General features: G+C 34.8%; 1 protein-coding gene and 1 long non-coding RNA gene across 3 annotated transcripts; both read right to left on the bottom strand.

The window, feature by feature from the left end:
• Positions 1 to 4,207: 4,207 nt before the first annotated feature.
• On the bottom strand, positions 4,208 to 10,097 carry LOC131595438 (lactoylglutathione lyase GLX1-like). The gene is made up of 9 exons (XM_058867784.1): positions 9,942 to 10,097; positions 9,187 to 9,318; positions 8,980 to 9,104; positions 8,771 to 8,835; positions 8,466 to 8,678; positions 7,151 to 7,198; positions 6,931 to 7,038; positions 6,685 to 6,837; positions 4,208 to 4,406 (listed from the first exon to the last, which is right to left on the bottom strand). Exons 2-9 carry the CDS (start codon positions 9,294 to 9,296, stop codon positions 4,365 to 4,367), a joined length of 864 nt encoding a protein of 287 aa, XP_058723767.1. The 5' UTR covers positions 9,297 to 9,318; positions 9,942 to 10,097; the 3' UTR covers positions 4,208 to 4,364.
• Positions 10,098 to 11,111: 1,014 nt separating this feature from the next.
• Positions 11,112 to 11,765, bottom strand: LOC131599905 (uncharacterized). 2 transcript variants are annotated; one of them, XR_009282947.1, is made up of 4 exons: positions 11,632 to 11,765; positions 11,521 to 11,561; positions 11,397 to 11,416; positions 11,112 to 11,150 (listed from the first exon to the last, which is right to left on the bottom strand). It is a non-coding gene; the product is annotated as an uncharacterized LOC131599905 (long non-coding RNA). The 2 variants fall into 2 exon arrangements; XR_009282948.1 differs by having other exon boundaries at positions 11,112 to 11,416.
• Positions 11,766 to 14,816: the final 3,051 nt, after the last annotated feature.

Below are 14,816 nucleotides of genomic sequence, written 5' to 3'. Positions count from 1 at the left end.
TGTTGATCTTTAATGATAATTCTTCAGTTTGGATTTTTTTCATCCTTGAGTAGTTGAACTAGTTCGTTCATCTTCTATATAATTTCCTTCTTTCTTGATTTTTCCTGAAAATCATGAAGGCTCTCATATTTTGATTTAAGATTTAGGTTAAATTTCCAATTCTTAATTCTCATATATTTGTTAGTAATATAGTCTCCAACAATACATCTAAATTTGGAAAAACATCCATGAGTGGTATCTACATATTCTTTGTCTCGTGTGTTCATCTTCTCTTGTTCGATACTTGGAGAAATTCCATATATCTTTTCAAGAGCATCCCACATTTTCTTGGAGTATTTACAATGACGAACGTCATAAAGTTCAATATCATCAAGAGACATTATTATAAAAAAAATTCTTAAGATCTATCTCTATATATCTCTTTTCTTCTTCAGTCCAAAGGAAATATGGTTTTCCACTACTTCATCATTTACTTGATGAGTAGGGTAAACTAGACCATTCACTGTTGTTTCCCACAATTTATCATTTAAACTTTGAAGAAACTTTTTAAATCTAGCTTGTCAAATATTAAATTTATAATTTTCAAAAGGTGGTGGTGTGTTTAAAAAAGGGAAACATTTTTCCCACCCTTATAAGTTCTCCCAAACTCTTGGCAAAATATCAAAAATGGCCCAACTTTTCAAGGATGCATCTCCGGACGCACCATTTTCACATAAAATAAGTGCAAATGGGTGAGCGAAAAATTTATGGGGTATATTCGAAAATGCATCTTCAAAAACACCCCATAATATATGAAATACAGATGTTTAAATAGTTTAAAATGCACTCAGAAATATTTTTGGATATGCATCTCAGAATTAATTTTCGGAAAAATGGGGTTTTTGCGTTAAAATAGCTAAAATGGACTCAAGAGTGTTTTTGGAGATGCATTTTCGAATTAATATTTGGAAAAAATGAGGTAGTTGCGTTAAAATAGCTAAAAATAGACTTAAGACTGTTTTTGGAGATGCTTCTCCGAAATAATTTTTGGAAAAATGGAGTGGTTACTTGATTTACGAAGGATGGGGGTGATATAAGCTGCGTCCGGAGATGCATCTCCAAAAAAATTAAGGATAATTTTGGGTTTTCAGAGGTATGAGCCACATCAAAAGGGTGAGAAAATAAATTGCCTAAAAATATCTCTTGTCGGAATTCATCTTCCTCCTAAAATAATTAGTCCTTAAATAGGAGTTAGACTCTGATGCCACTTGTTGGACTTGAGACTTCACACAAAAGGGGAGGTGAATTGCGTGGTTTGAAAAATGTGGTTTTGAAAAACTTTGTAAAGTAAAATCAAAGTTTAAAACCATTTCTAAAAAACTTAATAGCGCAAAATAAAATGTAGAAAATAAAATGCGAAAATTAAAGGAGTTAAGGGGAAAAGAGGAACACTGAAATTTATACAAGTTCGGTCAAAAATGACTTAGTCATGTCCCCAAGAATTGATCTTGAGAGTTTCTAATAAATATTGAGAGCTTTTAGTCGGAAAGACTCGCGAACCCCCTTTTACAAGGATATGATGGTTGATATTTAACCAAATAATACAAGACGATAGATATGGGTATTTTCAGCTTTTCTTTAGAATAATCTCAGGAGTGAAGTGGTCAATCTTCCTTCCTCATGGTGGATTGAAGTGGTTAGTCTTCTTTTCACGAACATGATCCTTGAGCTTAAATCCTTGGTTTTACACAGGATAACCAATAATTTGTGAGATTTTAACATCACGTTGATCTCGAACCTGTGAAGCTTTTATTACCGGACTGAGCTTCAACCTATCTTGGTTTTTATAACGAGCTAACCAAAAACCTAGGAGAATTTAACACTGGATAATCTCCAACCTAACCTAGGACGGAATCACACAATCCCAGAACTAAATAATTCCCTCATTGACAATATTCAACCAAGGTGTATATAAAAGATTCTCTTGGTGAATTTACAATTTTACCTTTTCCATAATTACAAATATTTCTCACTCACAAAAGCACTTAGACTAAAACATTAGTGAGAGGAAGTTAAAGAAAAGTTTAAAGAGAGTGAGAGTAGAAAGTGTCAAAACTCGATTATGGATGATTTGAAATGAAAAATGGAACCAATATTTTTAGACTAGAGATTACCCCAAAAAGGAATTTGAAATTAATGTTTTTTACAATTATTTAATGAATTAGAGCTTTTATCTAACCGATTAAATGGTTAAACTTATCGTTTGTAAGTTCTCAAAAAGGAAATAAAAAATATCTAGTTGTTGCACATCATTAAGGTGATGACCCAATTGCGTGGGGCATAAGTTTGAACTGAGCTAATCAATTAGACAAAGGACCTAATCGATTAGATAAGCCAAAATTTTCCCCTAGCTATTGTGACAGCTCCCAAGTCATCTAGCACAACTTTAAAACATTTTTGAAGAAGTTTTCTTTTTTAAATCAGATTGAAAAATGTTGTGTGTGCGCGCGCGCACGCACTTTAACCTTGTGCTTTTATGATATAGCCCTTTTGTTTAACAACTGTTCACTTACTACTAAATCTATGAGGAACCTAAGTACTTCAAGTCTTTTCCAGATGCTTTCTCTTTTTATTGACACATGCTTGAATAGCTTGAGATGAGGCTTTAGTTATTTTTCATTTGTTTGTCATCATCGGATAGTCAAGTTCATCAAACCCTAATGACAAGATTTGCATCTTTATCTCCTTGATCATTCATGCTTGACTTATCATAAGTTACCATCATCAAAAGTATATATCCTTGTCAAAAGTATATCACCTACAAAACAAGATTCCACAATGTATCTGGTATCGATTGAAGCACGAGGTACCGTAGCTCCTAGCGACTTGAGTCATGCATACGACTACGTCAAGTGGTATTTTAGAGTGTTAGATTCTTATATGACATCGGATGCTGAGGGAGAGCCACCTAGCCAGCTCATCAAGAGATATTAGAGGAGCAGTAGGATAAGTGTTGATGTGTTGCATGTATGTCGTTGTATTATGGATCTTGCACGATAGGGTATAGACAAATGAGACTTTTTGAAAGGCACTTCTGGGAGGACCATTGTAGATGTCATTCTTTCTAAGGCATGTAGACATTGTAGTACAGGAGACAGTGAAGAAACAATATACGCAGTAGTATTGTATTCATATCAGGGATTGTAGATAGTATTATCGTTTGTTATTTTGTTATTTTTTATTGTATTATGAATAGTATTATCATTTATATATGGCATTTTCATCTTTATTACATCAGTGTTTGGCTTAATTGATAAAAAAAATTATGATAGTATAGTTATAATACATGGCCTACTATACATGTGGTTTTTTGAAGAAAAAAATGTCAAAATTTACTCAGTATATGGTGAAAACGAAAGTTTATATCCGTATTTGATACGGAGATGCATCTTCGGAATAAATTACGTTCAAAATATGGGTGTCTCGACTATGAATGAATTGAGTGCATATATAGTGAATCTAAAAATGCATCTCTCCGAACTAATTTCTAACAAAAATAAAGAATACACTTCCAAGTTTTTATGGGCATTTTCGAATTTTCATATGGTACTTCTCTATCACTTAGGATGAGAAGCAATCCCCTATCTTAATACAATATTAATACAAGGCTTCAAGATATATTATCATGTTTTAGATACCAATACAAGGCTTTTTTGTATGCATAATTTAATTTAATGTATTGGTATGAATTTAATATATCATTTAAATAAAAAAAGAATGTTTAATTTTCATTCTTGGCGTAAATGTAAAGTGTTGTTTAATTTAAAGGATGTCGTTTTTGTCCTTCAATGCACTTTACGATTATCTTCAACCTTGGCACTTATAGTTAAGCCTTATACGCATAGACTAATCAAATTTGCCTTCTTCGTAAGACATTTTATATTACAATGCACACTTGTAATATCTTCAACCTTGGTACTTGCATAATTAAACCATATGCTGATATACATATTAGTAGTATTTAATTTAACTCATAAGTTACTTTTTCTTGCAAAGTCAATCTCTCGTTATTGATGTGTGGACATGAGCTGCAATATAAAGTTTTAAGTAAGTCAATTTTTCTTCATAAATGACAAATGAAATGGTCAACTTAACAACTCAACTTCAAAGTTTGAGTTGGCACATATACTTCATTTGTCTCTATGTATGATAAATAGCAAACTCGCACTTCAAAGTTTGAACAGAGTCACGTCATAAAAGCCAAACCAAATACCATCATCCTGTTTACTGATAACATACATGCTGATATTCAATCATAAAGACGGACAACTTATTTTCATAACATAACATCAAGACTCTTATTATTCGTGAAAAGCCAGAACTCTTCACTCCAGCTCCTTCAGAAAATCTTGATTGTCAACCAACACCTACAAAATTTATACAAAATTGAATCATACCACATACTTGGGATTAATAAAGGCAACGAATTCATCAGTGTAAAAATATGGGACATGTTCAAAGTGCAGTAGTACTCCAATGCTCTGCCCCCACATGGTCAAACGTGTTATCTTTTTCTTTTTTATTAGACAAAAGTCAAACGTGTTTTCTTTAGTGCATAAGATGTGACAAAATCAAAATCTTAATTGAAAGATACGTCAAATGTTATTGATATTTACTATCTCTCTCAACCATGCTATGATATTTTAATAAAGCACAATTTACTCAACAGATTTTCATATATGAACATGGATGGCAAAAAGGTTGAATTCAATAATTATATGAATACTGTTTCCAAGTAAAGACACAAAATCCTCTCTTTTTAAGTTAAGTGTTTGCCCTAAACAACAACAACCAACCAAATCTTATCCCACTATGCAGAATAAGCTACACGGATCAACTTCCGACATGTACAAACACCAACACTCTCTTAATGGTGTTCAGAACAGAATGTTGGACAGGTTTATTTTAAGGTCGGTCATGTCTTTTTGCACTTTATTAGTTTATCACCAACAGTGTATGCCCCATTACTATTTTTCTTCAACTTTAGATTCTTCTATATTCGTTCCAGTCATCTGGTGGACACACTAAGCAGCTCATACAAACAGTGCATAAGCTGCGGTCAGACGACAAGCAGTTCATAATCTGCCCATCATATGTGCGGCCCATGTCTTCCAACTTACGTGTGAGTTAATCAAACCATCATGTGGATCATCCATCAGACCAAGCTCTCCATCACAGCCAACATCAACATGAATCTCTCCAGTTTCACATTTGCCTCCGTTCTCGGCTCAAACTCTTTCCCCTTCCCAACTCTTTCTCCTTCCGTTCTTCCACATCCCTCGACCACAAGCCCCCCTATCTTCCACCCCTTTCACACTAAGCAAGGGCATTGTCATGGACTTTTTCTGAAACCATGCCTTACAGTAGGAATACCAACAGCCATAGAATTGTGCACTGACTTCCTCTGTTTGTTGTTGTACTCCCGCCCATCCCGTCCAATAATACAACTCTCTTCCATGGGACCATGCCTTAAAATATAACTCCCAACGGCTGTAGCATTGTGCACTTTCTTGCACTAGGCATCTCCATCCGTGCTACATCCACCGCTTTCTCCTCCTTTCTCACAGCTTTTCACAGCCTCTACAATCATATGACAAGAGGCGCATAATCTGTCCATCATACGTTCTGTCTGCGTCTTCCTCCTCTTTCTCGTCATTTCTCACAGTTCTTCACGATCTCTAAAATCAAATGACAAGTGGTGCATAATCTGCTCATTATATGTTGCCCGCGTGAATTGGGTTACAAGCCCTACACTCAAACCATCATGTGGATCCTCCATCAGGCCAAGCTCACCATCACAGCCACCATCAGCACTAATCCCTCCATCTTCGCATTTGCCTCCGGCCTCGGATCCAACTCTTTCCCCTTCCGTTCTTCCACCTCCCTCACCACAAGCCCAACTATCTCTCCCACCCCTTTCATATTAAGCAAGGGCATACTCACGGACTTTACCGTGTAATGAGTCCTTAAAGTAGGACTATCAACAGCCAAAGTATTGGGCACCCACTTCTTCTTGGACATGAACCCACTTTCAATTTCTTCCCCAATTTTAAGCAATAGCATGCATCCTAACTTCAAATATTCGAGGACCTAAAAACTTAAGTAGAGAAACATCATACTAAATAATATCAAACTGGACAAACCACACTGCAATCACGTGTTGCCAAAAATATCCATATTTGCGGTGGCGCCAATCTACATCCAATTCTTTAGAAACTATTCTTCTACACCATAATTCACCAATTATTTTAGCTTGTGATTTTACCATAAAACAAGTATGACATTAATGTCGCATTTGATAAACACTAGCACACATGACAGACAAAACACAAACATCAACGTTAACAGACAACTTTTTATGTTGTATGGTGCTTGGTGGACAATGGACAACACAATATTTTAGGTAGCATGTCAATGGGCAGTATTTGTCTTCTGATTTGGTAAGAGACAGGATAAAAAAAATTTGTCCAGTCTATCACTCTATTTGTGTAGTGCTGTGTTCACTATTCAAATAAAACATGGAGCAATGATTTTTGCCCGGTCAAATCCTTTATCAATTTGCAAATTAGAGGCACACTAAGTCACAATCTCACTCAAAATTAAAAAATTAAACACAGAAATAGGAACAGGAAAAAGAAAACTTACTGTTTTCCATCCATCTGGATCCAAGAAAGAAGTGATCTTTGTGTTAAGGCCAGGAATTGGCCCTGGTTCCCTGGTAATCTTCCCTCCAAGCTCTTGAGTTACTATGTTGACTACCTCAGCACTCTTGTATACATCATCAGTGCCAATAGCAACCTGGTATATACACCACATAAATTTTATCAAGTAGTGCAGAAATGTGAAGATACCAGTTTAAGTTTCCAGAAAGAAATATAATATTTAATTAACCTGTGCATAACCATTTCCCTTGGTGTATTCAGTGACACCATAGTTATATGTCAGCTCCAACACAACTGTCTCGTACTCCTCTGCATACCCAAGCATAGCTAAAGTGTACTGTAGGATATGCGGTGTGAATCAGGAATATCATAAGCAACTCATGGATTATGCTTCAAAAATGCTAAGGCCATATGAAGATTACTAAGACTAAGTTAATAAGGGAGCTCACCGTGTATTGAGGTCTATCAACCTTCCTCACCAGCTTCAAACCCAAAGTCTGTGAAAACATGATCCAGTAAGAACAAAGCCTTAGTTAATAAAAAACACTGTTGGACTTGGATTAAGTATTATATGTATAAAACTATTCCGGTGCTTTCATCCAATATCTTAAACTTTTATTGCTAGTGCCTAGTTCATGACATCGTATCATGAAACCAAGTGACCCATATATTGATTCTAGTTTGGCCACTTTATAAAATTAAAAAAAACTCAGCACAAAGTTGCATGGGCCTATGCGTTGTCTACACATCAAGCCTGTAAGGTTCCAGTACCAGGAGACATGTTAAACAAAAACCGCCCATGTGCTTTATCGAATAAAAATAAACCACAATGCAGTTGCTCTACTTCAAGCATAGAAAGTTGGAAACCATTTGATGAAAGAGGCTTTTATTTTAATCATCAACATAAGCATTAGACACTAGACGTCCAAGCAAAAATACTAGATATAAAAATCATTTATGAACCTTCACGTAATAACTCAATCATTTAGGATGGCTAGTTTATAACAAGTAATTTGAGCTTCTGTGTCCAAACTGCCATGAATTAAAATTTAATCCCTCATGTTTTTCTAGATAAATATTGAATTCCAGATAAGGATAGATAGACTTATACATTGTCAACAGACTCAACACTAAATGGCCAGTAGAGCCGACTACTGTGACAGGAATGTTTGATACAAAAATCATACACGGGTCTCCACTTAATAGCTTTAGCATTTGGATATTTGATTTAAGAAATAATTTAAAGTGCTCGATATTGCAACGAGAAAGGTTTACTGGTACAAATATGCAATACAACTACAAAGAACACATTTTTTCAAATTATTATTTTATTTAAGCCGATAGATCTAAAATTGCTTAGCTAGTTTCCCAATGGAGCATAATCAATGTATGAGTTCATTGGCAGGACAATATCATTTCATTCTGATCTTTGGAAGGTGCTACAAAGACTGAAAGATGTACTATCACCAAAATATCAGCAGAAGGTAAGGCTTATGCGCAAACAATTATTGTTATTATTATTATTATTATTATTATTATTATTATTATTATTATTATTATTATTATTATTGTTATTATTATTATAAAAGAAATGAAAAACTATGGTACTCATTTTAGAAAATTTAAGTGGGCGTGCGGACATCTGAGAAATGAATATTTATGGAACTGAAGTAAAAGCAGAGGACCTGTAACAATTATGATAGAAGTGAAAGTGATTCTAGTAAAATGAATGTTACCTAAAGAAGAAATTGACATGGAAGTTACCTTTTCATAAAAGGCAATTGAGCGGTCTAAGTCACCAACACGGAGCATCACTTGGCATAATGGCTCAGGGGTTGAAGCTCTTTGGAGAATTTCAAAAGCATAACCATCAGGATCCTTTACAAAGGCCATAATAGTTGACCCACCACTAACTGGACCAGGCTCCCTAGTGACATTTCCACCCTTAGCCCGGGCGTTTTCAACAAATTTGTAGACCTAAAAGTGGAAGAGATACTCATTTCAATTTCAGTATAAAAGGGGCAAATAGATGAACAAGCTTTTGTGAAAGTAGACTGACTATATCTTACATCTGGAGTTGCGATAGCAAAATGTCCAAAGCCAGTTCCAATATCGTACGAGGACACTCCATAATCTGACAACATCATATGTAGAACCCATGTCATGTTCATTTCAACACCCAGCAAATGGTAAGAAAAGGTACATAGAATTTAGAGAATAACAGTATACATATGATACACTGCATGCATGAACAAAAAAGGTTGACAGTGCAACATACTATAAGTTAATTCCACAACAAAATTAGTTTGTTCAGAGCCAAATCCAAGAAAAGCATTGGCATATTTCTCTTCCGGAACATCTCTTTTCCTCAAAAGCTTCATTCCAAAAGCTTCAGTATAAAACCTGAGAGAAACAGCAAGAAAAATTTTAGCCTCTAAACACACATCACAGCACATTTCAACAATCCAAGTTAACTAAACCTTACTTAATGGTGCGTTCAAGATCACCAACACGGTAAACAGCATGCAGGAAGCGGCGCTTATCTTTCTTTGGCCATTCCAACAGCTCAGCATTAGATTGTGCAGCCTCAGCCATATTCAATGTGCGTTCAAATACTCTGCAACATCATCCAAAAGCCATAATTATTTAATATGTCTAGTTTCATCAGAATATCCAATTTGATTCTACCTCCTATCAAACAATACTTCAATGAATATTTATCTAAGTAAACAAAATTTGATTCTACCTTCTACAGATCAAGTTTAATCATAAATAAGATCCCAAAAGCTCATCCACATTCACACGAATCATTGTAAAATTCAAATCACAAAATTAGTAACCAGAAATTTAAAAAATAAATCATCTAGATAAACAAGTCAACAGGATAATATAAATTTCATATATTGTTTAACAAAGCTACAAACAATCTGATCGATATCATGCACCTTCACATGTTTGAAATGAAAAATCAAAATCAAAATCAAGCCAATGAACCAGTGTGCGTGCGTGTATTTGTCAGATTTCATAATTTCACAATTAGACATGATTAATCGGTTATAATCGGTTATTTAACGATTAACGAATAACGATTTAACGAGATGCATAGTGATGAAAAACGAGATATCTTAATAACACGGAATCTCAAATTGAACAGTAATAAAAGTTAGAGATGAGTGTGCATGAAATCGAAACAGATCGAGCGAACCCTAATTGCAGAGAGAAAGAGGGAGAGATAGGTACCAGTGAGAGAGAGTCACGGAGGATTGTAAGAGAAGAAGAAGAACGATCTCAAAAAACAAAGGAAGATGAAATGCTTTAATAACATTAAATAATTGATGGTGATAATGACTTAGATTATCTACGTGTCAAATGATTATGAGTTAGTGCATCAAGACGGGCTTGTGGGTGTGGTGAACGAAGGAGGAGGAAGGAAAAAAACTGATGTTCCCGGGATGATTGCCAATTGGACACATTATTATAGGGCATGTTTGATTATTATAGATGGAGTAATTCTAACTTCAATACAAAATATAGAGCTATTGTTTTTAGAAAATAATTTTTGTTTCAATTGTTTTTACTCTAACTCGTTTTTATGAATATGCATTTAAATAACAACAATTTTTCCACTCGAGAAAATTTGGATTTTACCGTGAGGCCAATAGTTCTCAAAGACACTTTAAGTAAAATGATTAGGCATGGAAAAACGTGTTCCGACAATCAACATTAGGGCTGGACATCGGTTCGGATCGGTTCGGATTCGGGCCCAAAACCCAAATCCGTTATTATCCACGGGTGAAGAAATCAGGCCCAAATTCCGACCAATTTGAATTCGGTTTTTTTCGGTTCGGTTAAAATCGGGTTCGGTTATCCAAGTCGGTTTTTTTCGGATAGTCCACAAATTGGTCCAATTTTAAATTTAAGCCCAATTTTAAATAGTCAAATTTTTATTGGTCCAATTTAATATTCATGCCCAATTTTAATTAGTCAATTGTTATTTTATTCATTCAAGTCAGTTACACCTTTTAATCTCATTTACATATTTATTTAGTTTATCATTGAGCCATATATATTTTGTAAATATATATTTTGTAGCCAACATACAATCAATTATTCTTTATTTTATAAATTGTGAATACATCATTGAGTTATTTTTATAAAAATAAATAAATTACTTGAACCCATTTAATTTTTTAAACTGGTCTAATTAGTTAAATATTTTCAAAGATATTGGATATAAAATATCCAAAAAATATTAAATAACATTAAAATTGAAATTAAATCCTTTCCTTAAATTGGCCAAATAACATAAATCATAATCATAATCCATAAATTGGCCAAATAACATAAATCACAAATTTTCAAAATCAATATAAATATGGAACTATCTAACAATATTTTCACAATCACAAATTAAATCTGGAATAATTTCTTCACATTGTCCTTTAACACCTGTGTATTAACAAGAATAAATCAAGGTTGCTGCAATACAACAATAACTCCTACCTGTATAAAACTTATCAAAGAGAAATTAAAACAAACTTACAGAACAGAACTTATCAAAGAGAATTGAAAATAACCTAGCATAACACAACTTACTTTCTACCTTTGAGTGAAATTAAAAGAAAAACAATAAAAAAAATTACATGACATAAAGAAAATACAAGAGGTTAGACATACTTATAAGTTATAACTAACCTTTGAGAGCCAAGATCTACCTGACATAAAAGTGAAAATATTTTGATCACTATATATACAGATCTATCTTCATTTTTCAGATACAAATTGTTCTATAAAAATAAAAGAGGTTAGAAATACTAACCTTTAAGAGTCCAGATCTCAGATCTACATAAGAACTCAACCCTACATAACAAATTTAAATAAATAAAAAGCTTTTATAAGAGTTCAATGAAAAGTTCAGTAAAATATTTACCTTGATTAATGGGTATTTTCGAAATGATAATCATCTTTAACACAAATTTCTCACTAACAACCTCTTCATCTTGAACCCTACCTTTATTAAGATTCGTTTCATGTTCTTCATCATGTTGTGACGAATCACATCTTCTGAAACACAGAAGAAGAAAAAGTTGAAGCGGCTAATTTTAGATGAGGAAAGAAAACACAGAAAAATAAAGTTGAAGCGGCTAGGGTTTCATTTACTATCTCTTATATGTGTTAGAGTAACCTAATGGCATATTTCTGGGCTTCAAAAACTACTAAGTCCAGCCCAGTACAAGCCTATTGCGGTCGGGTTCGGTTTCCGTTGGATTGAATTTTCTCAACCGAACCGAACCGATACTAACCATTGTGAACCGAGTGAATCACCCGTTGGACCCGCGAACCCGAACTTAACCCGACCGAATGCATTCGGCTTGCATGGATCGGGCGGATATGATCGGTTGATTACTTTCTGTCCACCCCTAATCAACATTATTTTCTATCATTTATCTTTGACACTTTTAATTTTCTGACACAAGAAACAGTAGATCTTTTACATAGAGTTCAAAAACGGTTGCATACCATTATTGTGTATTTTGTCATTCAAAAAAGGCATGGTATGCGTACATGTATGTATGTGCACGCGCGTGTACGCATGTGTGTGTGTGTTTTCTAGTCAGCCAAGGACCCGAATAGCTGAGGCCCAAATCATCTCAACTTCACCCCATTTAATCTAAGATATAAAATTCAATTCACACAGAAAGTAATGTAAGTTCTATGATCTCCATTTTACACTATACTCATCTTAAATCTTGAACAAACTTGGGCGTTCGAGTGTTAATCATGTAAGTCCACCATGTGCTACCATAACAGAGATCGAAGTAGTCGGTTCGAGATGACCAATTCATTGACTATATCCAATTTTGGTTGCTAGACGGAACAGTGGTGCCGTCTATGGAAATCGACTTCTGATTCCTGCGAAATTCCATTACCAAATCATTCTCAATCCGAAATCAAATATTTCTCAGAAGAAAAACGAGCAGAGACGATAAATCTGGTAATCATGTCAGAGATATTCATTCTACCTCCCGAATTAATCGTTCAGCTATTATTGATCGACGAGTTCCGCGATGATGCATCCTCTACTACCTGTCATTTTCCAGATTTATTTTTACTTATGATAAACAATAGTGGTCAACGAGATAGATCTATTGGAGTTAGGTTTTCTAGATCGCGAAAAGATCTATGGAATTATGAAATTTGATCTACCTCTGATTCTTAAGGTCATCGTCATTGATCAAAACCTGACAGGATTCCCCGTGGATGACGAAAGTTCGTGCAACATCCTTTACACAGACACGTTGGAACTGCTAGGTATTCAACAAGCGTATTTGAATTCGTATAGCGGAGGAGATCTATTAGCTTTCAACGATTCGATGACTCGTCCTCATGAAATGACAGATCTAACATTGGCAATTGGAGAAGGAACGTGATGATAATTTAGCAAGTATACTAAACGTATTGAAGTAATAAACTTTACAAGTTTGTCTCTACAAGGATTGTGTTATTTTAACAAATCGATTTACGTGTTATTTAAATTAAAATTTGTGGTTTTTGAGATTTAATTGGGTAAAATAAAAGCGGAAATAAAATTGGTGGGAAACTTGATCAGATTAACAACGATTAGACCTTATGTTCGATGTTGACGTCTATTTGTCCCTAAGATGATTTATTCCTGATTACGACAGTTTAACTTAGTCGTTATACCTAATTCTTTGGAATATATTGTTAGAACAAGATTTGTTCTTATCAATTATCTTAGTTTTGATGATAACAATAATATGAATTTTGCTTAAGATAATATGGTACTCTAATCCAATGCAATTTCCCTTTCAGGAAATATATAAAGAGTACGCATAATTCAGCGCTCAGAAGATGTGTCTCAAATGGTTCAGCATGCAACATCAGAACATGGTCTGGCAAGACATCAGAAGATGGTCGAAGCAGAATCAGAACATGGGTCTATGGAAGCATCAGAAGAACATGAGATCAGAAGCACTGAAGATCAGAAGATGGTATCACGCTCAGAAGCACTTCAAGGTCAGAAGATCAGAAGATGCTGTGCACCAAGCTGTTTGACTCTGATGATATTCAAACGTCGTATTCACAAACATCAGATCAGAAGGAAGTACACGTGGCAGACTACGCTGACTGACAAAAGGAACGTTAAAGCTACTAAAGGCTACGTCAGTAGACACAGCGTGAACAAGGCTCGAGGTAGTTGACAAAAGCGTATAACATTAAATGCAAAGCTGTACGGAACACGCAAAGCATTAAATGCATTCAACGGTCATCTTCTCAACGCCTATAAATATGAAGTTCTGATGAGAAGCAAGGTTAACGATCCTGAACAAAGATAATTCAAATTAACTTGCTGAAACGCTGTTCAACTCTAAACTCAGAATCTTCATCTTCATCAAAGCTCACTACATTGCTGTTGTAATATCTTAGTGAGATTAAGCTTAAACTGTAAGAGAAATATCACAGTTGTGATTATCGCTTTTAAGAAGCATTTGTAAACTCTTGAATAGATTACATTAAGTTGTAAGGAACTAGAGTGATCAGTTGATCAGTATACTCTAGGAAGTCTTAGCAGTTGGCTGAGCAGGAAGTCTTGGCAGTTGGCTGAGCAGGAAGTCTTGGCAGTTGGCTGAGCAGAAAGTCTTAGGAGTGAACTAAGCCTAGAGTGATCGTGTTGATCAGTAGACTCTAGAAAAAGTCTTAGGAGTGAACTAAGCAGTTGTTCCTGGAGTGATCAGGTTGTGATCAGAAGACTCTGGAAGACTTAGTTGCGGCTAAGTGGAAAACCATTGTAATCCGTGCGATTAGTGGATTAAATCCTCAGTTGAGGTAAATCATCTCTGCGGGGGTGGACTGGAGTAGCTTCGTTAACAGCGAACCAGGATAAAAATAATTGTGCATTTTATTTTTATCGCTCAAGATTTAAAGTCACACTTATTCAATCCCCCCCTTTCTAAGTGTTTTTCTATCCTTCAATTGGCATCAGAGCGCCGGTTCTAAGGTGCAAGCACTTAACCGTGTTTAGAAAAGATTCAGGAAGAGAAAAACGCTTCATTTAAAAGATGGTTGATGAAAGTGAAAGGACTATACCTACAC

This window comes from Vicia villosa, linkage group LG4 (genome assembly GCF_029867415.1).
Source record: "Vicia villosa cultivar HV-30 ecotype Madison, WI linkage group LG4, Vvil1.0, whole genome shotgun sequence".
Classification (NCBI taxonomy): domain Eukaryota; kingdom Viridiplantae; phylum Streptophyta; class Magnoliopsida; order Fabales; family Fabaceae; genus Vicia; species Vicia villosa.
Note: the sequence above shows the minus strand (reverse complement) of the source record. Positions and strands in the feature narration are given on the sequence as shown.

Bases quoted from the DNA above. Each gene is read 5' to 3' on its own strand.
- LOC131595438 (XM_058867784.1), bottom strand. From the start codon at position 9,296: ATGGCTGAGGCTGCACAATCTAATGCTGAGCTGTTGGAATGGCCAAAG. The intron at 7,199-8,465 runs GTAACTTCCATG...ATGTTTTCACAG, and splicing joins CAATTGCCTTTTATGAAAAG to ACTTTGGGTTTGAAGCTGGT. The intron at 4,407-6,684 runs GTAAGTTTTCTT...TAAATTTTGTAG, and splicing joins ATCCAGATGGATGGAAAACA to GTGTTGGTTGACAATCAAGA.